General features: G+C 43.7%; 1 protein-coding gene across 1 annotated transcript in view; it reads left to right on the top strand.

Annotated features, from left to right (window-relative positions):
• The window catches only part of akap6 (A kinase (PRKA) anchor protein 6), a 131,157-nt gene that overhangs the window by 43,593 nt on the left and 60,263 nt on the right, over positions 1 to 27,301 (top strand). Inside the window, exon 13 of the mRNA XM_056426506.1 lies at positions 23,858 to 23,991. Coding sequence (XP_056282481.1) covers positions 23,858 to 23,991 — 134 coding nt within the window. The remainder of the gene's footprint in view (positions 1 to 23,857; positions 23,992 to 27,301) is intronic.

Here is a 27,301-nt window from a genome sequence, read left to right as displayed (position 1 = left end):
GTGTGAATCTCCTTCTGCACTTAAAGCTTTGATCCGTGAAACCTGCGAACAACAAGCTGCTCGTTGCTCCTGTGGAACGCTGTAGTACCACATCCGTCCTCTGGGGGAGCCACCGCCAAACCAGACTAACCAGCCAGGACTTAAGTTATCCTGAACCAGGACTTAAGTTATCCTGAACCAGGACTATAGTTATCCTGAACCAGGACTAAAATTATCCTAAACCAGGACTACAGTTATCCTGAACCAGGACTTAAGTTATCCTGAACCATGACTTAAGTTATCCTGAATCAGGACTAAAGTTATCCTGAACCAGGACTAAAGTTATCCTGAACCAGGACTAAACTTATCCTGAATCAGGACTAAAGTTATCCTGAACCAGGACTAAAGTTATCCTGAATCAGGACTAAAGTTATCCTGAATCAGGACTAAAGTTATCCTGAACCAGGACTAAAGTTATCCTGAATCAGGACTAAACGTATCCTGAATCAGGACTAAAGTTATCCTGAACCAGGACTAAAGTTATCCTGAACCATGACTAAAATTATCCTGAACCAGGACTACAGTTATCCTGAACCAGGACTAAAGTTATCCTGAACCATGACTAAAATTATCCTGAACCAGGACTACAGTTATCCTGAACCAGGACTAAAGTTATCCTGAACCAGGACTAAAGTTATTCTGAATTTAGGCGAGTGTCAATCATGCCATCAGGTGACGTCACTGCCTCTTTAACTGCGAGGTAACGACGTCGCCATCGCACACTTTACTGTGTTCTCATTACCTGCTCTTTAATGACAGTCATATGCATGGCCTAATTAGATGTGTGTGTGTGTGTGTGTGTGTGGACGGGGGCAGGGCTTCAAGGTCAACCAAGGGCCAACATGTTTACGTGTTTTTGGACCTCGCTAAAAGAAGATTATACAAGAATGACCAAGAGCAGAGGCTAGGTAAACACACTGCAGTGTGTGTGTGTCTTTTAGCATCTACGTACGTGTGTGTGTGCTTAAATTAACGTAACCTTGACTAAAGGGCAAAAAATAAAGGGCAAATTGGAATAAATGTATCAAATTATGAAGCCTCGTACAATATTTATAACCAGCGGATCCGCCGCTCATTACAAAAGATTAAATACCAACTTGTATCAATAATTCATCCTTTTAATCTTCATTTTTAGTGCAATTAAGAGCAAAGAGGCAAATGACATATTTCACAGTAAGACAGTTAGCACGTCATTCAGGGCATGTGGCTGCAGCTGGATATAAATACCCTATATGTGTATATATATATATCTATATATATATATTATGTTTGGACACATTTATCTAAATATGATGTCATCACTTTCCAATAATTATAGTGCAGATAGTTAGATTTACAGATATCTAGATGTAAAGACATCAAGATTGTTGACTAATACATAAATATGTATTCATACATAAATATGTATTAGTCAACAGCTTAACATAAGAAGCTATTATTAAGTGAGATTTATAAATATTTGGTCTCAAACTGACAATAATTTCCTATTTTTATAATATATATATTAATATATTAATTTTATTTTGGTGTATTTTTACAGACATTTAGTTGACTTACCTATAACTTATTATTCTTCTATGCGACGAGTGAGACCGTCTTTTTTTATTTTTATGATTCGATGTTAAAATGAGATTTTATTTATTTAAAGGAGACGTCGTCTTGTTGTCTTTGAGCTTTGAGGTCAAATAAAACCTTTTCAGGCTGATTGACGCTCGTCAACGACCTCACGTCCACTTCTTGGTTCCCATGTCATCCTCTCATTCTGATTCATGTCAGTCCTCTGAACAGCTCTCGGCTCGGCCCCGCTATTAATTAATTGCTGATATTGCAATAAATTAATAGCACCAACAGGTGTGGTGAGGGGTCATTAATTTAGACTGGGCCTTAATGAGTCTCCAGGGAGTAATACTGCGTGTGTGTGTGTGTGTGTGTGTGTGTTTGTGTGTCTCCTGGCGCTCATAGGGCTTGTTGTTATTGGTGTCAACATATGTCGCTCACAAGGTGTCCGCCTCTTTACCTCTCCTCTTTTGACTTTCTTCCTTCTCTCATTATTAAAGTGGAAAATAAAAATATAGAAAGTTACTAACAGATGGAAGTCGAGTCCATCCCTCCTTCCCTCTTTCCTTTTTATCTTTTTATTAATGCTTCTTTTCTTCTATCATTCCTCTTTACTTGCTCCCTTACCTTCATTACTTTGCGTTTTTTGCATTTTACCTCCCTCAAACCTGTCACAAGTATCATCCATCCATCTTTTTAACCTTGCATCCATCTGTTCATCCGTTTATCATTCATCCATATATCCATCTATCTATTCAGCCATCCAGCTATACTTCTATTCATTCATCTATTCATCTATCAATCCATCTATCTTTCTATTCATCCATCTATCTATCCATTCATCTATCTATTTATCCATCTGTCCATCATTCACCCATCTATTTATTCATCTATCAATCCATCTATCTTTCTATTCATCCATCTTTCTATCCATTCATCTATCTATTTATCCATCTGTCCATCATTCACCCATCTATTTATTCATCCATTCATTCATCCATCCATCTATTTATTCATCCATTCATCTGTCCATCCATTCATCTATTTATTCATCCATCCAGCTATTTATTTATTCATCCATTCATCCATCTGTCCATCCATTCATCTATTTATTCATCCATCTATCTATTTATTCATCCATCCATCCATTTATCCATTCATTCATCTATCTATTCATCTATCCCTCTGTCCCTGATTGATCTTTACGTTCTTCCTCTCTAACTAGTTGTTATCCATATATATATCCTTCCCTCTTACAACTTGTATACCCCCCTCCCCCACTCCTCCACCCCGGATCATCCCCCCCTCCTCCCTTCCTCCCCTCATCCATCCATCCATCTGCAGAGAGCTGATCATGTAAATGTCATGAAATATCAGAGCTGGTGGTGGGGTTAGGCATCGAGGAGGAGAAGATACACGAATACCAGAGAGTATAATGGCCAGCACGGGGATTAGGACACGCAAACACACACACACACACGCACACACACACACACACACACACACTGTCATGTGACTCCCGCTGTGTGTCGCTGCATTATAACAGATTTGTTGTGCTTGTGTGAAGATCTTCAAGTGACATCCGTAGTGTTTTCTTTCTTCTTCTTTTGCATATTGAAGATTACGGTAAAGATGTGTGTGTGTGTGTGAGCGTGTGTGCGTGTGTGTGTGTGTGTGTTTTGTCGGGGTGAATGAACACAGAGAGAGAGGGAGAGGTAGAAAGGTGTTTAATACGAGTGTGAAAGCAGTGTAACATTTAACAGCTTAGTGGGATTTGTCTGCCACATTACAGGGGATTGAACACACACACACACGCTCACACACGCACACACACACACACACACACACTGGAAAGGTGAATCCATGTGTTCCGTGACCTTGTGAATGTGAATCTTTCTCTGGAGTTACAGGTGTTTGCTGTTATTTTTTAATAACTTGCTGCTGCCACACGACGACACCGAGGTCACGCCGCCTGTAGTCCTCATTCTTTATTTTGAGGGGGGGGGGGGGGGGGATTCTACATTTGTAAAATAAGAACATCATAAAAAAACTAAATGAAACAATGTGGAGAAGATTTCAACATAAGTTCTAATAATTAAATATTTAGAAACTAAATATACGTATTTATTTAACCGGGAACTACGGGAGGTTCAGGGACTTCAGTGTTTTCTAAAGCTCAGGCTCCGCCCCTTCTCAACCACTCAATTTATATCTCATTTGTTTACCGATAACATGACTGAAAAGAAAAAGGAATAAAGCTTTAGTTCGGTGTGTGCACTGTTTTTATGTTCATAAACATAAAAGTGCCTAAATCAAATAATAAATCAGTTGTATTAATATCTCTTAAATCAGATCAAACAGAAATGTGTGACAAATAAGATGTGTGTGTGTGGGGGGGGGTTTAAACATCTAAATCTGGCCCTCAAGAAAATCCACATCTCATGTTTTTAAATCACATTTTGATGTATTTTCTTACATCTTCATCTACTTCAGGTGATTTCTTGTATCAGAACAACAAACTCCCCTCTCAGATAACACAGACAATATATTCAGCCGCCAGCATCACTGTATATTTTATATATATTTATATATAATTTCTTATTTTTTCAAGACTCGGAGAGAGTCTGGAACGTACCAATTTCCCCTGGGGAGAGGGGAGGGGGGGTAAGGGGGAGTGAGGTGTGAGAGAGGTGACAGGTCGAGATTAGACCATGTTCCTTTGGACACGGGGGACGCAAATCCTGTTAGAGAGCTGAACCAAACAGCCCTGAGCACACACACACACACACACACACACACACACACACACACACACACACACACGTACATCAACATTTTCAACATGTGTGTGTGTGAGTGATATAGAAATGTTCAGGTAGGATGTGATAAGTGACCTCCTGGGTGTCACTTCACACACTCTGAGCTGACTTAAATAACATTTACCGCATATATGTGTGTGTGTGTGTGTGTTTGTGCGTGTGTGTATGTGTAGATGAGACACTTGTACATTTGTGAGTGTGACTGTTGGCATTTGTATGGCGACTTTGACTGTGTGCGTGTGTGTGTGTGTGTGTGTGTGTCTTATCAGTGTAGCTGGTGGAGACAGCTTGTTGGCCTCGGGCCTCTATTTCACCCTACAGACCACACAGAGAAGGAGAGAGAGAGGGAAAGGGGGAGAGTAAGGAGGGATGGGGGAAGGAGAGAGGAAGGAGGGAGGGAGAGATGGAGGAATCAAGGTAGAAAAACCTTTCTACCTCCCAGACTCCAGGACACAAAGACAACGTTTAAGTATTTATTTCTCTTCATTGTTTTTCCAAATAGCTTCTCTCTCTCAAGGACACCTAATGAGGACCTGGTTTACAGAGACCTGGTGTAGTGAAGACCTGGTTTACAGAGACCTGGTGTTAGTGAGGACCTGGTTTACAGAGACCTAGTGTTAGTGAGGACCTGGTTTACAGAGACCTGGTGTTAGTGAGGACCTGGTTTACAGAGACCTAGTGTTAGTGAGGACCTGGTTTACAGAGACCTGGTGTTAGTGAGGACCTGGTTTACAGAGACCTAGTGCTAGTGAGGACCTGGTTTATAGAGACCTGGTGTTAGTGAGGACCTGGTTTACAGAGACCTAGTGTTAGTGAGGACCTGGTTTACAGAGACCTGGTGCTAGTGAGGACCTGGTTTACAGAGACCTGGTGTTAGTGAGGACCTGGTTTACAGAGACCTGGTGTAGTGAAGACCTGGTTTACAGAGACCTGGTGTTAGTGAGGACCTGAGACCTGGTGTTAGTGAGGAACTGGTTTATAGAGACCTGGTGTTAGTGAGGACCTGGTTTACAGAGACCTGGTGTAAGTGAGGACCTGGTTTACAGAGACCTGGTGTTAGTGAGGACCTGGTTTATAGAGACCTGGTGTTAGTGAGGACCTGGTTTACAGAGACCTGGTGTTAGTGAGGAACTGGTTTATAGAGACCTGGTGTTAGTGAGGACCTGGTTTACAGAGACCTGGTGTTAGTGAGGACCTGGTTTATAGAGACCTGGTGTTAGTGAGGACCTGGTTTATAGAGACCTAGTGTTAGTGAGGACCTGGTTTACAGAGACCTGGTGTTAGTGAGGACCTGGTGTTAGTGAGGACCTGGTTTATAGAGACCTGGTGTTAGACCTGACCTGGTGTTAGTGAGGACCTGGTTTATAGAGACCTGGTGGAGTGAAGACCTGGTTTACAGAGACCTGGTGTTAGTGAGGAACTGGTTTATAGAGACCTGGTGTAGTGAGGAACTGGTTTATAGAGACCTGGTGTTAGTGAGGACCTGGTTTACAGAGACCTGGTGTTAGTGAGGACCTGGTTTATAGAGACCTGGTGTTAGTGAGGACCTGGTTTATAGAGACCTGGTGTAGTGAGGAACTGGTTTATAGAGACCTGGTTTTAGTGAGGACCTGGTTTACAGAGACCTGGTGTTAGTGAGGACCTGGTTTATAGAGACCTGGTGTTAGTGAGGACCTGGTTTATAGAGACCTGGTGTTAGTGAGGACCTGGTTTATAGAGACCTGGTGTTAGTGAGGACCTGGTTTATAGAGACCTGGTGTTAGTGAGGACCTGGTTTATAGAGACCTGGTGTTAGTGAGGACGTGGTTTATAGAGACCTGGTGTAGTGAAGACCTGGTTTACAGAGACCTGGTGTTAGTGAGGACCTGGTTTACAGAGACCTGGTGTTAGTGAAGACCTGGTTAATAGAGACCTGGTGTTAGTGAGGACCTGGTTTACAGAGACCTGGTGTTAGTGAGGACCTGGTTTACAGAGACCTGGTGTTAGTGAGGACCTGGTTTATAGAGACCTGGTGCTAGTGAGGACCTGGTTTAGATGGAGGTTTTAGATGAATAAACATGCCCCGAGTTACACACACATGTATATTCATAACCTCCACCTACGCACCGCTCACCCAAAAGCTGCTCCACATAAACTTTTACAGACTTTTACACTTTTTAAACGTCTTCAAATAATCATCTGGACCCGAAAAGATGTCCATCAAAAGTTCTGAGAGTGTTTAAACGTTATGAACTCTTTGGGTTCAGGTATTCATTTAATACAAATATAATAATGGACACATTTAGATACAATAAAAACAGATGAGGGAAGAGGAAAGAAGGGGGTAGGAAAGAGGAAAGAAGGGTACAGGGAGTAGAGGAGGAAGCCATGTGGATGCAGTGGAGATCTGGCAGAGGTCTCTCTCCCCCCCCCCCCTTTCCTGATCTACATATTGACCTCGGGTTATTACTCCTTTAAATCAAATTACGGCGCGTTGGACTCCTGCCTGACGCCTGATTAGCCAATCAGACGGCTCGTCCCGCTCCCGGAGCTCCACCAGCGCAACACTTTACATAAATTAAGATTAAAGTTGGGGACAGTTTTGGGGCGGGGGGTTGGTTTTTCTGACACCGTCGAGATATAATTTATGTGTTAATCCCGGGTTCAGGATCAGCTAAACTGCGTTTCCAGCTCATTTGAAACTGATAAAACTGCTTTTTTCCCTTTTTTTTAGCCGAAGGTTTTTTTTTTAACGCGATGCAGCAGAAAGTCTCACAGCGTCAAAATAAATCAAAGCAGGAAAGTTTGCAGCATTAAAGTCGACAAAATATTCAACGTATGGAATCACTCTGGTATTCATGAACTGAGTTCACTGTTCGGGAAAAACGTCAGAGAATTTAACCTGGAAAGTCTTAATACGTGTTACACACATCTGGCCGCTATAAAGGTTTAATACGGGTTAACGTGTACAAGTACACACATCCGGCAGTTCTAAAGGTTTAATAAGTTTTAACGTGCTCGTCGTGTTCATTCTGTTTATATTTTGTTCCTCGAACACGTTCAGATATTTAGTTCTAGATTTTAAAATCTTTTTTTCGGGGATAAAATGAAGTAAATATTAAACGACAGTTTCGTAGTTTGCTCGAGTCAAACATGAATAAACGTGGAGAAAGTTTAGGGACTTTAACTTTCCCAGAACATGACGATGTCACGGCGTTCCACTTCCTGTCGGGACGCTTTGGTATGAACGCCGCGTCAGTTTCCACCGTTAAGTTGAGTTTAAACGCTTTAATGCAACAAAGTGGAGCAGGGTCATCACCCTCTTGTTGTTGTTGTTGTTTTTAGCTTCTTTTTTGTAAAAGCATTTGGATCCTGTTAATTATCTCCAATAAACTCGTTAAAATGACTCAAATTAACGCTCCCGTGAACACGTGCGGTCAGTGAACCCCCCCCATAATATACAATAAGTTGCCGAGACACGACGTGACTCTCCTGCCGCCCACCTGCAACATCGACAACGGGCTAAATGAAATATGCAAATGACGGCTGCCGATCACCAATAAGAAATAATTAAGGCTGTCTGCTCAGGTATTAGCATGCCGGAGCACTCCAGAGTGTAATTTATAAAGTAAAAAAACCCACACTCTTTGCCCACGGCAGAGAGAGAGGGAGAGAGAGAGAGAGAGAGAGAGAGAGAGGGGAATGGATTGATAGCGGTGGTTTTTCTCTTTTAATTTCACATTCCTGATGTTTCTCAAATATTTAATTACGCGGAAGGTAAAAAAAAGAAGTGAATATGTAAAGTGGATGTTTTTCTGGTTTGTGTCACATTACGTTGTTGAACATGGATATGGTGGGGGGAGGGGGAGGGGGGGGGAGTCGAGTTTGATGAAAGTTGTCGTGCAAAGTGGCGTCGGTGGGAAAACGGGTTAACGTTGTGATTCCTGTAGGAATGAAATGTAATATTCTTTTATTTTATTATTTTATATTTTATTCATGTATTTATCTTTTTTGCATAATACCAGCAGCGTTCTATTCCTCTACTCGTAAAACTAGAATAAACCCTTTTTTTATTTTACTGCAAAACACTTTCTGACACCGTCTGTGGAGAGAAACAATGCGGAGAGATTTCAAAATAAGAGCGCAGGGATGTGATTTGTTTTGAGGTTGAAGGAGAACGACGATTCCATCTGAGGAGATTATTATCGTCTTCCTCCTCCTCTTCCTCCTGCGTCTGATTGAAAGGACGTTCTGAAACAGTGGACACTATTTATTTTTCATTAAGGAGACGAGGGAAGGAATTCAACAACTGACACGTGTGCAAACACACACACACACACACACGCACACACTGCCATGGACACATGGACTTACACATGAATACAAATGAATGAATCTATGCAAGGACACACAAAAGAAGACACACACTCCTGTGTCCAGGATGGACACACACACACTAGTGACTTAATCACCCCCCCCCCCACCTCACTGCTTTCAAAGCCACACAATCAAAACCACATTTAACATTTTTATTTTACTCATTTGTAAGTCGTACATGAAGGCACACACATGCACACACACACTTACTGAGCACACACACACACACACACACACAAGCACACACACACACACACTTACTGAGCGCACACACACACACGCCCTCTATCTCTCTGTTTCTGATCAAAGATGATCCGTCTTGTTCCTAAATAAAAAGATAAAGACGGACGACTTTGGGCTGTAATTACAGCAGAGCATCTGATGCTGAGTAGAGTGTGTGTGTGTGTGTGTGTGCACTCAGTAAGTGTGTGTGCGTGTGTGTGTGTTTTGTGTGTGTGAGTTATTCTACTTCTCTGTGTCTCTGACCTGTCGTGTGTGTTTCACACCATCTGATGTCGTTATTTCTTTTGGCCACGAGTGACTCCTCCTTCCTTCTCCCCTCGCTTCCTTCACTTGGGCGAGGAGTTGAGTTCACTTTCTCTGAGTGAAGGGAGGAGGGTTATGAAAAGGAGGAGGAAGAGGAGAGGATGAAAACATACATGGAAGGGAGGATGAGGAAATAGATGGAAGACAAGGAGGATAAATAGACAAAGGAAACACAAGAAGTTAGTAAACAAAAAAAAAGATGACGGGATGGATTTAAGTGCTGAACGAGGGATAAAAGAGAGAGAGAGGGAGGGAAACAAACACAGAAATTAAGGGAATATCGAGATGAAGGAGAGAGAAAGGAGGGAGTAAGAAGATATGGAGAGAATAAAGTTTATTAGTGAAAGAGAAATGAAGATATGGAAAGTAAGAGGAGATAACAGGAGGTGTGGGAACAAAAGAGGAGAGGGAGGCTGGGGGGGGGGGGTTGATAGAAGAGTGATAAAAGCAAGGTTGAGGAGTGTGTGAGAAGGGGGAGAGATGGATGTGACGGAGGTGTGGAGGTGTTTTTGTCTCTGTACCTGTGAGGCTCAGTAAATCAGAGGCAGATCAGGTGATTCTGAGACTGAGCCGTTCATCACCAGGAGGAGAGGAGGAGAGGAGGAGAGGAGGAGAGGAGAAGAGCTTTATGGGCTCCAGATCGGCTGTAAGGGCCCTGATTACAATGAGGGGAGAGGAGAGAAAGAGAGAGACAGGGGGGGGGGGGGGGGAGGAAGGGAGAGAGAGAAGGGGGGAGGAAGGAGAGAGGGGAGAGAGAGACAAGGGGAGGAGGGGAGAGGGGAGAGAGAGACAAGGGGAGGGGAGGAAGGGAGAGAGAGGGGGGGAGGGGGGAGAGAAAGGGAAGGAGGGGGCAGGAGAGAGTGATGTGGAGAACAGAGATGGAGACTGAGATGTCAGTGATGGATTCTTGAATCTCTTAAAATTGACTCATAATTGTCGACACTTAAATGCAAGATGAGGAGACGTAGGAGACGAGGGCGTAGGAGACGAGGACGTAGGAGATGAGGACAGGACATAGAAGTGGACATGTTGGTTTCCGTAAAACAAGAAGAAGAAAAAATGTTCTACTTCCGTTGAAACAAACTGTGACCGACGTGTTCACTTCCTCTCGTTGACTTCCTCTCGTTCACTTCTTCTCGTTGACATCCTCTCGTTGACTTCCTCTCGTTCACTTCCTCTCGTTGGCTTCCTCTCGTTGACTTCATCTCCTTCACTTCCTCTCGCTGACATCCTCTAGTTGACTTCCTCTCGTTCACCTCCTCTCGTTCGCTTTCTCTTGTTGACTTCCTCTTGTTGACTTCTTCTTGTTCACTTCCTCTTGTTCACCTCCTCTCGTTGACTTCCTCTCGTTCGCCTCCTCTCGCTCGCTTCCTCTCGTTGACTTCCTCTCGTTGACTTCCTCTCGTTGACTTCCTCTTGTTCACTTCCTCTCGTTGACTTCCTCTCGTTCGCCTCCTCTCGTTGACTTCCTCTCGTTGACTTCTTCTCGTTGACTTCCTCTCATTGACTTCCTCTCTTTCACTTCCTCTTGTTGACTTCCTCTTGTTGACTTCCTCTCGTTGGCTCCCTCTCGTTCACTTCCTCTCGTTCACTTCCTCTCGTTGACTTCCTTTCGTTGACTTCCTCTCTTTCACTTCCTCTTGTTCGCTTCCTCTCGTTCACTACCTCTCGATGATTTCCTCTCGTTGACTTCCTCTCGATCACTTCCACTCGTTTACTTTGACGGAGGGGGGGGGGGGGGCGAGATGGACACAAAATGGCCGATGGAACGGCTCCGTTCCAGGAAGTGTAGCGAAGGCAGCGGCTGTTTATTTAGTATTTATTCTGCACTTCATCATCTCCCCTCCGCTAATCCACTGGCTGCTGTACGCACCACTGACCACGGCCTAGCACAACCTGTGTGTCTGTGTCTGTGTGTGTGTCTGTGTGTGTGTGTGTGTGAGTGTGTGAGGATGATGTCTATCCCTCCATCTGAAACCTTGTTAAATATTCATTGACAATTATTCCGCTTTGACCGAGGAGTTAGATGATGCTACTGCAGAGAGAGACTGAAAGAGTGTGTGTGTGAGAGTGTGTGTGAGAGAGAGAGAGAGTGTGTGTGTGTGTGGGGAGGGGATGAAGGCGAAGAATAATAGAAGATTGTCTTGGAAATATGATGATGAATCACTTGTATGTAAAAATCATTAAATAACCTGCAGACAAACCAAAAGACAGACACACACACACACACACACACACACACACACACACACACACACACACATACACACACCAGGTCTGAGCATGATTAGGTGAGCGCATTAAATATTAAAATGTTAAATATCAAAGAGCGCCCTTGGTGGACTGAGTGATGGAGGCAGAAACACACAGATGTAGCATGGAGTCACATGTTCATGTGGACGTCGTCATGGTAACGGCTCTCGTTGGTTTGCTTGTGGATGTTTTTAAATCCTTCGACGATTTCACCGGCGCCATCTTGGCTTTTTTTTTGCAACCAGTGAACAGGAAGTGACGCATTAGGGCTGAGGAGGAGTGACGGAGAGACGTCTCTGGTGTCGACCTGTCAATCACCGTGTAGCCCCGCCCCTAAAGCATGAAGCATAGACTTCTATACAACCAGAGAAGTCACCCCCTCGTCCTCCTTGTCCTCATCTCTCCCTCGTCTTCCTCTTCTCTCCCGTCTCTCCCTCGTCCTCCTCATCGCCCCCTCGTCTCCCTCGTCCTCCTCGTCGCCCCCTCGTCTCCCTCGTCCTCCTCGTCCCCCTCTCCTCCCTCGTCCTCCTCCTCCTCTCCTCTCCTCTTCTCTCCCTCGTCCTCCTCTTCTCTCCCTCGTCCTCCTCGTCGCCCCCTCGTCCTCCTCTTCTCTCCCTCGTCCTCCTCTTCTCTCCCTCGTCCTCCTCGTCGCCCCCTCGTCTCCCTCGTCCTCCTCGTCGCCCCCTCGTCCTCCTCGTCTCTCCCTCGTCCTCCTCGTCTCCCTCGCCGCTCTCCTCCCTGCCTCCTCGTCCTCCCTCGTCCTCCTCGCTCCTCTGTCTCCCCTGTCTCTCCCTCGTCCTCCTCTTCTCTCCTTCGTCCTCCTCGTCTCTCCCCTGTCTCCCTCGTCTCTCCCTCGTCCTCCTCGTCGCCCCCTCGTCCTCCTCGTCTCTCCCCTGTCTCACCCCCGTCTCTCCCTCTCCGGTGTCGTTAGCATCTGCTGAGCGTTCTCTCCGGTCCGATCGGGTTTCCATCCCGACTAATGAGGCTGTAAAACGATCAGAATCCGGTCCCAGCTGAGGGGGGGGGCATTTATTTATTTTATACATAACTCCCCCGGGAGCTGCTGTGTGTCGTTGTCGCCGTGGCAACCACAATGAGCTGGTGAAGAAGACCCTCGGGGCCGATGGTGGCACATTGTGGCAGATGCCAACAGCCGTAAAGCATTTCTGACACATGACGGAGGCCAGAGGCTCTCCTCCTTTATTACTCCTCCTTTTGTCCTTTATTCTCTCTTTACACCTCCACCCTTACCTCTTTACCTCTATATTTAACTCTTTACCTCCATATTTACCTCTTTACCTCCATTCTTACCAATTTACCTCCATCTTTACCTCAATCCTTACCTATTTACCTCCATATTTGCCTCTTTACCTCCATCATTACTTCTTTACCTCCATATTTACCTCTTTACCTCTTTATCTTTAAATGTACCTCTACCTCCATCCTTACCTCCATATTTACCTCTTTACCTCCATCATTACCTCTTTACCTCTCCACCTTTACCTCTTTACCTCTTCACCTCCCTCTTGTCTTCTCTCATTCCATCCTTTCATTCCTCTTGTCTCCTATCCTTCCATCCTTTCATTCCTCCTGTCTTGTCTCCTTCCATCCTTTCCTCTCTCTTGTCTCCCTCCTTCCATCATTTCCTCTTGTCTCCTCTCCTTCCATCCTTCCCTCTTGTCTCCTTCCTTCCTTTCCTCCCTCTGTATCAGTGGAGGTTGCAGCCGCTGTGTCACATGTTACTTTTGATTTATGTTTCATCTGTGATATCGAAAAATAACTAGAATGTGTCCTTGAAAAGAGAGGAAAGCCCGAGGAGGAGAGAAGATGGGGAAGGAGAAGAAGGAAGAGGAGGAGAAGAAGAGAAGGAGGAGGAGGAGGAAAAAGAGGTGCATTCTTATCCAGAAGTAGAACAAATTAACTCTCACTTCCAGACATCCGTCCTCACACCTGAACCTAAAGTTGAACCTAAACCCGGAGCTGAACCTGAACCTGAACCTGAACCTGAACCCAGCGTTTCTTCAGCTTAGTCAGATTGGTAGGTTTTTGTTCCGTTGATCTCTACGTCCACGCTCGAGAAGTTTCAGTTGGTTGCAATCTGCTAACTCACCACTAGAGGTGGCCACACCCTCCAAACTAGACCGTTCATATATTCATCAGAGGGTTTTTAGAGGAACATTAACTATCCAGAATCCCCTGGAGGCGTAGGTCAACATCACTGAACATGATAATGTATTTATTTATTAAATAATATAATATGTATCTCTTGTGTACTGTAGCATGACGTGTACTTTTTTTAAATGAGTACGTATTTGTGTTAAAAACTAAATGTATTTACAAAGTGCTTCAAAACAACAACAATAAAAAGGAACAGACGTAATAAACTCAGACAACAACAAGTAAACAAACCTGAACTCATGTTTAACGCTGAATGAAAGATAACGCCTCACCTCTCCACTTCCCAATCCATCATATATATATATATATATATATATATATATATATATATATATATATGTACACACATACATTTGAGTAACTTTAATATCTTCCTGCTGCTTGTGCAGGAAGTCCAGAGCAGCACTTCAGACTTTCTATTAAAACAAGAGCAAATATACGAATACTGTGCTTCTTGTGTTGCTGACACACACACACACACACACACACACACACACACACACACACACATACACATACAAATACATCTGCACAAAAACACACACTCAATCATCACCATCATCTGCCTCTCTCCTGCTGAGAGCCTGTGTGTGTGTGTGTGTGTGTGTGTGTGGGGGGGGGGTCGCATAAAGAGAGATTCTTGTGAAGTTGTTTTTGAAATCATATTTGATTTCATGCATAATTAGCTCGGCCATCAGCAGCCGCCGGGCGGCATGCTGTGTGTTTACACACAGACACACACAGTACAGGTCAGGCTAGGCTGAGTACACACACACACACACACACTCTATGGAAGACATCACAACATTTTTACATCACTAGAATGTGTGTATGTGTGTGTGTGTGAACCAGGCAGCTTCCAATTTGCCGATAGGGCGACACGGGGGAAGGCAGAGAGAGCGAGAGTCGTCTTTGCTTTGCTCGACACTCACTGGCAGTCGGATTAAAAACTTAATTATGTTTTAAAATGATATTTTAATTAAATATTGAGGAGGCAGAAAATGGATCGGCACTAAAATAATTCATCAAACATCCAAAAAAAAGAAAGCAAAGGTGTTTCTGCTTCGGCCAGCATAAAGTAAAGTCAACTCTCCCTCCCTCCGCTTCCCTTTCTTCCTCTGGGCCCTGAACACAACACAGTCCCACAATGCAGCTGTGATAACAACTCACACATGTCATTAATTATCAGGAGCTAACGAGTGGGCGATGGATCCTTTGACGTTGTGTTAAGTCGAGACTCTCGTTAAGGACACGATGAGTCGTTAACCTTTGACCCTGTGAGGTCGTTATGGGTGAAGCTCAAGACTCACGTCTTATTTATTTATATTTGAGCTCTTTTAGCTCCGTCTTTGGTCTCCACCGACTCCGCCGTCCTGTTCTCCGCCGTGTTCACCGGCTCGTAGACACACCACGCAAAATAATGCAAGTTGCACATTTCAGTATTTTTTCATTTGGCACCTGAAGCTCACAACGTTGTTTCCTGTGAAGGAGGGATGAATGGAGGGAAGGATGGAGGGAAGGATATATGGAGGGATGGATGGATGGAGGGAAGGATAGATGGTGGGAAAGATGTTGGGATGGGATGGATGAACGAAAGGATGGAGGGATAAAAGGAGAGGGGTGTAGGGATAGAGGGATAGAAGGATGGAAGGAGGGAGTAAGTGATAGAAATAGGGAAGGATGGGGGGATGGAGGGATAGAAGGAGGGAAGGATGGAGGGATGGAGTGATAAAAGGAGTGAGATGATAAAGTGCATCAATATCTCCATTGTAATTAAAGGTGTAATTAAGTGAATGAACCTGAAGGTCACATGACGACGACCCGCTGAGTTCTGATTACTGTTTTATTTTCATTATTATAGAAACTCACGTTAAGAACACATTATATATATAATAATATTATTATTATTAAATATTATATCCTCCTTCCGAACTCATCTGTGGAATATGCCTACTACGAGCTATTCATACACTCTGTCATATTCATTGAATGTATTTAAACTCTAAATCTGTCCTTCTGTACACATGACATCTATTGATCTGTCCATCCTGGAGAGGGATCCTCCTCTGTTGCTCTCCTGAAGGTTTCTTCCCTTTTTTCCCCCCTGAAGGGTTATTTGGGAGTTTTTCCTGGTCCGATGTGAGGTTTTGGGGCAGGGATGTCTATGTGTTCAGATTGTAAAGCACTCCGAGACTAATTAGCAATTTGTGAAATTGGGCTATACAAATAAACTGAATTGAATTGAATTGAATCTCAAATCCCTTCTGACTTAGCGCGTGTGTGTGTGTGTCTGTGTGAGAGAGACGGCATTTTCAACCCCCCCCGTCTCCCACCTTGTTTGGCTGATTCTCTGATGAATTGACAGAGAAGAAGATAAACACTAAATAAATGACTGAATGCGCTGCTGGAGACTTCAGATGATGTTTCTTCTCCTCCTTTCTCTTCCTCCCTCGTTCCCTCTCTCTCTCTCTTTCCTCTCCTTCTTCCTTCCTCCGCATCACATTTAACAGGAGTTATTTTCTTCATTGACTCGTTTGTGAGATGAAACGCACTCGAATACGGAGAAGTGAGCCTGGCCTTGTATGTCCTTCAGCCCGTGTGTGTGTGTGAGTCTGTGTGTGTGTGTGTGTGTGTGTGTGTGTGTTTGTCTGTGAGTGTGACTGCAGAGATGTTATTGATTTGTCAGGTGATCATCATTTTCTCTCTTTGGGTCGGTTGTCGTTTTTTTCTCCCCCTAATAGTGTTTTAGGTCTGCATCACTAGAGCATGCTGGGAGATCAGCACATCTTGTGTGACTTGTCAGGTGTGTGTGTGTGTGTGTGTGTGTTTAAGATGCAACAGTAAAATGCTGCTGACTCCCTCAATATAAAACTAAGACGAGGTGCTTTTGAGCACGACATGTTTTCTAGTAAGAGCATTCCCTCGCCTGACCACCAGGGGGCGACTCCTCTGGTTGTATAGAAGTCTAAGCTTCATGTGTTAAAACTGCATTCTCTCTCCTGACCACCAGGGGGAAACTCCTCTGGTTGTATAGAAGTCTAAGCTTCATGTGTTAAAGCTGCATTCTCTCTCCTGACCACCAGGGGGCAACTCCTCTGGTTGTATAGAAGTCTAAGCTTCATGTGTTAAAGCTGCATTCTCTCTCCTGACCACCAGGGGGAAACTCCTCTGGTTGTATAGAAGTCTAAGCTTCATGTGTTAAAGCTGCATTCTCTCTCCTGACCACCAGGGGGAGACTCCTCTGGTTGTATAGAAGTCTAAGCTTCATGTGTTAAAACTGCATTCTCTCTCCTGACCACCAGGGGGCAACTCCTCTGGTTGTATAGAAGTCTAAGCTTCATGTGTTAAAGCTGCATTCTCTCCTGACCACCAGGGGGAGACTCCTCTGGTTGTATAGAAGTCTAAGCTTCATGTGTTAAAACTGCATTCTCTCTCCTGACCACCAGGGGGCAACTCCTCTGGTTGTATAGAAGTCTAAGCTTCATGTGTTAAAGCTGCATTCTCTCTCCTGACCACCAGGGGGAGACTCCTCTGGTTGTATATAAGTCTAAGCTTCATGTGTTAAAACTGCATTCTCTCTCCTGACCACCAGGGGGCGACTCCTCTGGTTGTATAGAAGTATATGGTCGGGGGTACAAGGTGATTGACAGGTCTCTACCAGAGATGTATAGGCCGTCTCTAAGTCGCTCCTCATCAGTCCAGATGTGGTCATTTCCTATTCACCGCTTGCAAAAGGAAACCAAGATGGCGACGACAAAAAACACAGAACTGGTGGATTCAAAACATCCAGAAACCAAATTGTGCCGTCACCATGACGATGTCCACTTCTTATAAACAGTCATCACTTATTTAGCCACATCGCCACTTCCCTCTAAAACTCCCACAATGCCCCTGTGCTCCCCTCCAGCTCCCATCTGTCTGCGGCCTCGTCTCTCAGTCTCTCTCATCGGGATCTGATTCTTTATTTATTTATTTCCTGTTGGTTAATTATTTCCTAATGAGTTAGCGTGTTAATTAGCATGGTGGCTAATGTTAATTAGCTGTATTAATGGGAGCTGCTGTAACAGCTGCCCCCAGACATCTTCATCCCCACCAGACTGAAACACATCTTTGACTCGCGACACATTCAGGATTTCATATTAAATGTTGGAGTTTTTATAGGAAACCATGTCAGTTATCTGAGATTTTATCAGGTCCTAGAAGTGTTTTTATACTTGCTTTGTTATGTTTAATACAGGAGACTAAATAATATTTGTTGTTCAAAACAAAATTTAATTTTCCGCTTTATGGGAAAAGAAAGTATGCGATTATATAAGTTAGGAGTGAACAGATGAAAAAAACGAATATAATACAGAGAACAGGAAGTGATCATATCTGGACTGAGAAGAAGTGACGTAGAGTTCCCATATAGAGACCTGTCAATCACCTTGTAGCTCCGCCTCTAGACTTCTATACAACCAGAGGAGTTTACTCGTCATCAGTTTGTTCAACACATTAAGTTGAAACCAACAGAATAAAGTAAACATTAACTTGAGGTCACTCTCATAAACCATCTCGTGGTTCTTGAAGACGTTCATGTTTTTATTTGTTGGTCAACAACTTGTTTCCACTCAACTGCACAACAACGATTTTAAGTCTTAAGTCGCTCACGACGCAATTAACCTCCGGGAGCTCATCCAGGGTTTGAGTTAGTATATTTAGCAGGAGGAGGAGGAGGAGGAAGGTCAGGCAAAGGATAGGAGGTGAGCTGGAGTTTTGTTTAGATTATTTTATCTGCATATTAAAACCTCAGTAGAAACATCTGGACAACACAACCAGCCTGCAGATAACACACACATACACACACACACATACATACACACACACACACACACACACACACACACACACACACACACACACCACACACACGCACACAGAGTTTCTGAACCGTAAATGTATTTCCTTTTTTCGCTTGTAACCTGCTGATTCTGTGTTGTTACGGTCTGATTGTCAGGAAGTGTGTGTATGTGCGTTTGTGTATGTGTGTTTGTGTATGTGTGTTTGTGTGTGTGTATATTCTTCACTTGCCTGCAATTATATATTCTTCTCTCAAAGATGAAATCGGAGCATTCGTTCATCGGTTTCACGCAAGTCAAGCTGTATAACAGTATCGTGTGTGTGTGTGTGTGTGTGCTTGCAGCTATATACAGCCGTCTCATTTACATTATTGATCCTATATCATTACCCACTGCTCCGCTCTATCAAGACAAAAACACCCTGTTTTTGGAATATCTCACCTCCAGTATTGACCTGAGACACACCAACATAACACACACGCGCGCACAAACACACACACACACACACACATTGATGTCTCGAGAAATTAGTGTCAACTGTGGGTTGAAAAGACCTTTCATTCCTTTTACATATATATATAAAACCAGAGGAGTCGCCCCATGGTGGTCATATATATATATATATATACAGGACTGTCTCAGAAAATTAGAATATTGTGATAAAGTTCTTTATTTTCTGTAATGCAATTAAAAAAACAAAAATGTCATGCATTCTGGATTCATTACAAATCAACTGAAATATTGCAAGCCTTTTATTCTTTTAATATTGCTGATCATGGCTTACAGCTTAAGAAAACTCTAAAATCCTATCTCATAAAATTTTAATATTTCCTCAGACCAAGTAAAAAAAAGATTTATAACAGCTGAGTGTTTGTCAAGGCTCAGGAAACCCTTGCAGGTGTTTCGAGTTAATTAGACAATTCAAGTGATTTGTTTAATACCCTACTAGTATACTTTTTCATGATATTCTAATATTTAGAGATAGGATATTTGAGTTTTCTTAAGCTGTAAGCCATAATCAGCAATAAATCAGAATAAAAGGCTTGCAATATTTCAGTTGATTTGTAATGAATCCAGAATGCATGACATTTTTGTTTTTTTAATTGCATTACAGAAAATAAAGAACTTCATCACAATATTCTAATTTTCTGAGACAGTCCTGTATATGTATATATGTATATATATATAAACATATATATATACACTACCGTTCAAAAGTTTGGGGTCATCCAGACAATTTCTTGTCTTCCATGAAAACTCACTTTTATTTATCAAATGAATTGAAAATTGAATAGAAAATATAGTTAAGACATTGACAAGGTTAGAAATAATGATTACTATTTGAAGTATTAATTTTGTTCTTCAAACTTCAAGCTCAAAGGAAGGCCAGTTTGTATAGCTTATATCACCAGCATAACTGTTTTCAGCTGTGCTAGCATAATTGCAGGGTTTTCTAATCATCCATTAGTCTTCTAAGGCGATTAGCAAACACAATGTACCATTAGAACACTTAAGTGATCGTTGCTGGAAATGGGCCTCTATACACCTCTGGAGATATTTCATTAGAAACCAGACGTTTCCACCTAGAAGAGTCATTTACCACATTAACAATGTATAGTGTGTATTTATGATTCATGTTATCTTTATTGAAAAAACAGTGCTTTTCTTTGAAAAATAAAGACATTTCTAAGTGACCCCAAACATTTGAACGGTAGTGTAAATCCATATATATGTGTGTATATATATGTATATATATGTATTTGCATGTATATATATATATGAGACAGTCAGGCTCAACTGAGACCACTTATATTGTCTCTAGCTGAGATCTACAGCTTGGCTCTGGTCAAATGATTGATTAGAACTATTGATTTGTGTATTGATTTATTATCTGATTGTTGTTGTTTGTTATAAAATGTTTTTAATGAATGATGTTGACGAGCAGACAGCGTGTTGTTGGATCCCGAGCTGGTGCTCAGCTCTCAGTCACAATACCGCTGTTTGATTGGCAGTTATAGCCCCGGGAAAACCCAAGGAGACACACACACACACACACTCCCACACACACACAAACACACACACACACATTCGGACAAACAAACAAGCACACAACATTTTCACTGCAGCAAATCAACCAGCATGCTTTCCAGCAAACACACACACACACACATCTACATTTTTTAAACATGAAAACATGCAATAGACTCACCGACACAAACACACACACACACACACGCCTATACACACACACCTCGAGGGCGATGTGCTTGTGAGGGTTTCTAGGGATGCTGGGTAAATTGGCCCTGACATGTAAACAAAAAGCCGCAAAATGACTTGATTCACCACATCAGAGTGCAACACACACACTCACACACACCACACACACACACACACACACACACAATATCCTCTACATGGATATGAGTTTGAACTCTCAGGTTGTCGTCAATACAACAATATTAACAGATGTTTTGGATGATGAGCACACACTGTGTTTGTGTGTGTGTGTGTGTGGGGAGGTTGATTGTGTGTGTGTGTAAGATTTTGTACCACCTTTTTTCTATGGAATGTCGTCCCAGCATAAACACATATAACCTCGTCAAAGACACAGTACAAAATAATAATAATAATAATATTAATACAAAAAAATTATAATACAAAATGCTTGACGACCCCCCCCACACACACACACACACACACACACACACACACACACACACACACACACACACACACACACATACACACTAGCAGATGGAGCCACGAGTCGAGTTTGAAGAGAAATAATTTCTGACAGAAATCCTTGAAGATCCTTCACACTGGGAAGCAGCCCAACACATCACTCAGTGTGTGTGTGTATGTGTGTGTGTGTGTGTGCGTGTGTGTATGTGTGTTTGGACTTCTGCGTGTTCTTTCTAAAAAGACACAGTGTTCCAGTTCTGTCCTCAAGGCGTACAGGAGAAATTGCTTCACTGTCTGTGTGTGTGTGTGTGTGTGTGTGTGTGTGTGTGTGTATCATCATTGGATGAGCAGCTGCTAGGTATGAAAAAGTAAATTACAACCAAAAGATTGCGTTCGCTCGTTTTCTTCAAACTTGAACGAGAAAAAAACAAACGGAATAAATATAAAATAAATAAATCTACATTTACTACATCTCACCTTTTACCGTTACCGGCCTCACAGCGTCCATGGGATGAGCCTCGATCAGAAGGACTCGAGCCCCCGAGCGACACCGGGCAAGCGATCTTCCGTACGCCACATGTCCCCAATCCGCCCGTCCGACGGGGATTCGGCGTTGGGCTGTTCCCTCTTCGCTCGCCGCTACTGAGGGAATCCTTGTTAGTTTTTTCCCCCTCCGCTTAGTAATATGTTTAAATTCAGCGGGTTGTCTCGTCTGATCTGAGGTCGTGGTCGAAGGAGGCGCCGCCCCGGAGGACGGCAGTGTGGCTCTGGCTCCCGGCTGCAATAAAACAGATTGTTGTCAATTCATGATACTCTCTCGTCTCGTAATTGAAATACTTCAAATACAAAACCAATGTTGTTAAGAATAATTCATTTCATAAATAATGCTACACAATAAATAAAATGCTTCAATCGACACCGTGATCGGTGATCGGTATTATCGGATTGGCAGATACTGATTTCAGTGATCGGCACCAAAAAACCTGATCGGAGCATCTCTAATATTTATCTGAACATTTTTACACTTTGATCGAGGCCACTCCCACATAGGCCACGCCCACATAGACCACACCCACAGAGACCCATATATGCCATGCCCACATAGGCCACATAGGCCACACTCACAGAGTCCACGCCCATATAAGCCACGCCCACCACACACAGAGCAGACGTTGATAAGAGCGTTTCCAAACAGCACTCGTTTCCCCAGCTTTCTAAAAACCTGTACGCGGGGAACAAATGACCAAAAATAAAAGAACAATCTGATCTAACCAGCAACCGCCTGTTTCACCGACTCACTGGCGGACGAACCAGCCGGCAAAACCGGCGGCAAGCGCAGCCTCAGAGAGACGAGTAATGAGTGGAAGTGGAGAGACGTTTACTCAAAGTGAGAAAAATTTACTCTGAGAGCTTCCAGTTAGTTTCATTTCTGTAATAGCAGCACACTCACACACACACACACACAAACACACACACAGGGCTGTTGATTGTGTACGGCCTGTTTGTTTATTAGCTCTCTGATTGGGCAGCTCTGCCTCCCACAGATTGGATGACCTTTCCAGATCCTTTCCACGAGGCTGCTAAGTAGATCGGACGGTGAACGCGACGACAACGTTTTATTCAGATTGTTACTGGATGAGGGGGAAAAAACACCCCCCCCCCCCAAAAAAATATATTTGTGTGTGTGTGTGTCACTCTGCCTTCATTGGTTCAATTGAAGCCTCATCTCCATATAGTTTGTATGCAATTACATCTGAGCGGCGCGCTGAGTGCCTCTATATGATTGTGTCTGGATACTGAGAGAGACTCACTGTGTGTGTGTGTGTTTATGTTTATTCTTCTTCACGTGTGTGTGGCTTTATGGGAACATTTGTGCAGGTTTTGAAGGATGTGTGAGTGTGTGAGGTAATTTGTGCTTCATGCTCGATGTGCGTTTGTGGCTTTATGGGTAATTTGCGTGTGTGTATACATTTATATGCGTATGCATGTTCATACGTGTGTGTGTGTGTGTGTGTGTGTGTGTGTCCGTTCGCCGAGATGAGAGTGCAGGATGAGCCTGGAGTGTGTCGAGTGGGCTCGTTGGACACTCGCGGGGCTTTAAAGGCCGCGTCCATCACAAAATCTCATTCATCCGCAATATACAGCTTATCGTCAGGTGATGACACCCAGGTAACGGGTGTCATCATCGAGGAATTGGCAACAAATACTTCTAATTTTTTATATAGATATATATATCTATATATCTATATAAAGATATAAATATATATCACAAACAAATGTAAAAATGTATTAAAGCGACGAAGAACCACATTTTTATATCTCGTTCACATGAAACTACTAAAAGATGGTGCTCCCCCTACAGGCTGCTCCGGTCATTACATCTCGCTATTTGTGCATTTTTTTAAATGTAGCTGGAGGCTTAAAATGTCAAATGTGTCCTGTTGGTGGTGTTAAAAAAAAGAGGAAAAGGTCAGAGGTCATTGAGAAATTAATTCGTAGCCGGACGACGGTTACAAAATCAAACATGTTACATTGTGAGCGGGCCCCGGCAAGAACCGTGTGTTTGATGCCCCGCACTTTGCCTTTCAGGCTGAGCTGATCCCGGGTCAGTGTGAAACCCAGAGAGCCGCCCTGGCGGAGCAGATGGCCGCGAAGCTGAGCAGCCTGCACTACCCCTCGTCGGCCAGCAGGAGACACTGCAGTCAGCTGGCGAGGAACAACAGGTAAACGTCAGCAACGAGAGGAGACACTACCACTTTAGTCCACAGGGGGCGACATAACCAACACTACCACTTTAGTCCACAGGGGGCGACAGAACTAACACTACCACTTTAGTCCACAGGGGACACCAGAACCAACACTACCACTTTAGTCCACAGGGGGCACCAGAACCAACACTACCACTTTAGTCCACAGGGGGCACCAGAACCAACACTACCACTTTAGTCCACAGGGGGCGACATAATCAACACTACCACTTTAGTCCACAGGGGGCACCAGAACCAACACTACCACTTTAGTCCACAGGGGGCACCAGAACCAACACTACCACTTTAGTCCACAGGGGGCACCAGAACCAACACTACCACTTTAGTCCACAGGGGGCACCAGAACCAACACTACCACTTTAGTCCACAGGGGGCGACAGAACCAACACTACCACTTTAGTCCACAGGGGACACCAGAACCAACACTACCACTTTAGTCCACAGGGGGCACCAGAACCAACACTACCACTTTAGTCCACAGGGGACACCAGAACCAACACTACCACTTTAGTCCACAGGGGGCACCAGAACCAACACTACCACTTTAGTCCACAGGGGGCGACATAACCAACACTACCACTTTAGTCCACAGGGGGCACCAGAACCAACACTACCACTTTAGTCCACAGGGGGGACCAGAACCAACACTACCACTTTAGTCCACTTAACCCTCAAAACAGCATCAATAAATAAACATCTGCAACGAGAAAAGACACCGACAGAAGAAGCAAAACAAGCCGGAGACCCAGTAACGTATGACACACTCACACACCCAGACACGAACACCCACCCGACCACCCCCCACCCTCCACACACACACACACACACACACACAGTGCAATGTAATCACACACACTGAGGTTGAGTGTTAACAGCAGTAATCTGGTGTGGCCAGGCTCGGCTCCGTCTTTGGTCAGACTGCCTGTCGGCGTTTCATCCCCGACTTTGAAGAGCCTCCCTCCACGGTTATCACTCACACACACACACACACACACACACACACACACACACACACACACACAATGAAAACATACACAAAGTCGTGTGTATGCAAATGAGGAGAAAAGAAGCTCAAATTGACTCTGGGTCTGTCGCATGTTGTGTTCTCCAGACTTTCTCGTTGTCGTCACAGTCACTTACATGGAGTGTGTACTTATGCACACACACACACACACATCTCCATTGTTTTGATTGAGCATAAATTGCAGTATTGGCAGCACTGCAATGTCTTCTGTGATTTAAATTGAAGCAATATAAGTGCTTTATATACAGAGTGAGAAAACACACACACACACAAAGGAAAATACTTTTTTTTCATGTTGGTGTTTTTCGGTCCTCGGTGGCTTCAGTGTTCTGTTTCAGTAATTTACTTCGAATGTATTGGACGGTAATTGGTTATTCATATATTAGCGGATTTACATCTGTGTGTGTGTGTGTGCGCGTGTGTGTGTGTCCAGTGCAGCGGTGTGTGGGATGAGTTTGGGTATAATTGGATGTTACATGTTTTTCAGTTCAGTTGTTAAAATGAATTATTTACTGATCTCACGCAAAATATCTGAATTCTGAATGTAAGAAGTTTAATTAAAAACAAATCAGAGCTTTTATAAATATTCTGGTTTTAAAAAGCAGAACAAACTAAACAATACATGGTCACTTATATTATATTTTACTCATTTATTTTCATTGATAAGTAATTCAATAAAACATTTACTGTATTTGGTTTTATTTTTTTCTTATTTGTAAAATATTTTACAAAAAAACAACCAGATCAAAACATTTAATAATTATATTAATTATTGTTTTATGATCCAAACTGATCAGTGAATCAGCTCGTTAACCGTCGGTCAATATGAATCATCCTTTCATTTCATCCCCTCCTTCACTCCCTCTTTCCTTTCCTCCTCTTCCTCAAAGTCCTCACCATCCTTCCTAATGTCTTCTTTCTTTCACGTTTTACGTTTATCTTGTTTCTTTCTCTTAACCTTCCTTCAGTTTCGGTTTCTTGTTTCCTCTTTCTCAGTTGTTCTTCTCCTTTTTCTTAGTTCACCTTCTTTCCTCCTTCTCTTCACTCTGACTCCTCTACTTCCATCCTTACTTACCTTCCTCTCCCCCGATCTGTCGATTTTCCCTTTGCTCTTACCTCTTCCTCCTTTCTTTCTTTCCCCCTCTCTCTCCCACTCCCTTCTCTTACTCCCTCTCTCTCCTGCTCCCTTCTCTTCATCCATCTCTCATTATCTGCTCCTACCTCTTCCTCCTTGCTTTTCTTTCCCCCTCTCTCTCACTCCCTTTCCTTCCTCCTTTCCCGGTGTAACTGGTGTTTGACCTCCTCCCCACTGGGGGCAGCCTGAGTCCAGACCCCGCTGGAGCCGGGCTTCAAAACTCGACTACGACAGACACAAAACGTGGCAACCTGCAGAAAACTGGCTGTAATTACATTTCGAGCGATTAAAAACTTCTTTTTTCTTCACTTTGTGGAACGTCTGCGCCGCTCGTAGAGATGAATTATCCTTTCTCAATATTTAGACGTGGCACACGACGCCCCGCGACACACCGGTGTTCACTGGAATTATGACGAGCTGGAAGTGAATAATAGATTCCCTGTAATTCAAGTTGTTCCTGGAGTGACTGGATGTCAGAACGCCTCCCACGCGCTGCCGTGGCGCCTCGTGACGGGAAGCGAAGCCGACACTTCAAACACCGCGTAACTGTCCCGGTGCTGAACGCAGCCCCGCCGAGCGCCGCCGCCGCCACTGCTTCCTCTCTCTCACGATCTGTCTCGGTTTTCCCGTCTTCCACGCCCCGAGAGATCCTGTTTTACAAAGCGTTTAGTTAACATTAGTATGAGAACAAGACGGAAACGGGGAAGAGGGGGGGGAGGCGGGGAGAAACGACAAGAGGAAACAATGTGTGCGAGCGCTGTATCTGCTTCATCTGTCTGACTCGGTAAAAGGCCGCTCGGCTCGCCGCATAATGAGGAGCGCCGCCTCGGGGGAAGGAGGCGGCACTCGCTTCCTCTCGCTTTCTTCTTCTCTGGTTTGGTTTTTATTTGAGTGAGAATCGCTTGGCGGTGGAGGACGAGGAGGTGAGAGGCGAGGGAGGAGAACGTGATGATGAAGAAGTGTTTTATGTCAATGTAGCTGACAAGAAGAGGATGATGGAGAGATGGAAAGGAGGAGGAGGAGCGAGAAAGAGGTGCACACAGAGGGTTAGTTAAGAGTTAAGAGACATGAAGAAGAGTCAAGAGACATGAAGAAGAGTCAAGAGA

The sequence above is a fragment of the Pseudoliparis swirei genome, chromosome 11 (assembly GCF_029220125.1).
Source record: "Pseudoliparis swirei isolate HS2019 ecotype Mariana Trench chromosome 11, NWPU_hadal_v1, whole genome shotgun sequence".
In the NCBI taxonomy this organism is placed as follows: Eukaryota; Metazoa; Chordata; class Actinopteri; order Perciformes; family Liparidae; genus Pseudoliparis; species Pseudoliparis swirei.
This window is presented reverse-complemented; position numbering and strand designations above follow the sequence as displayed.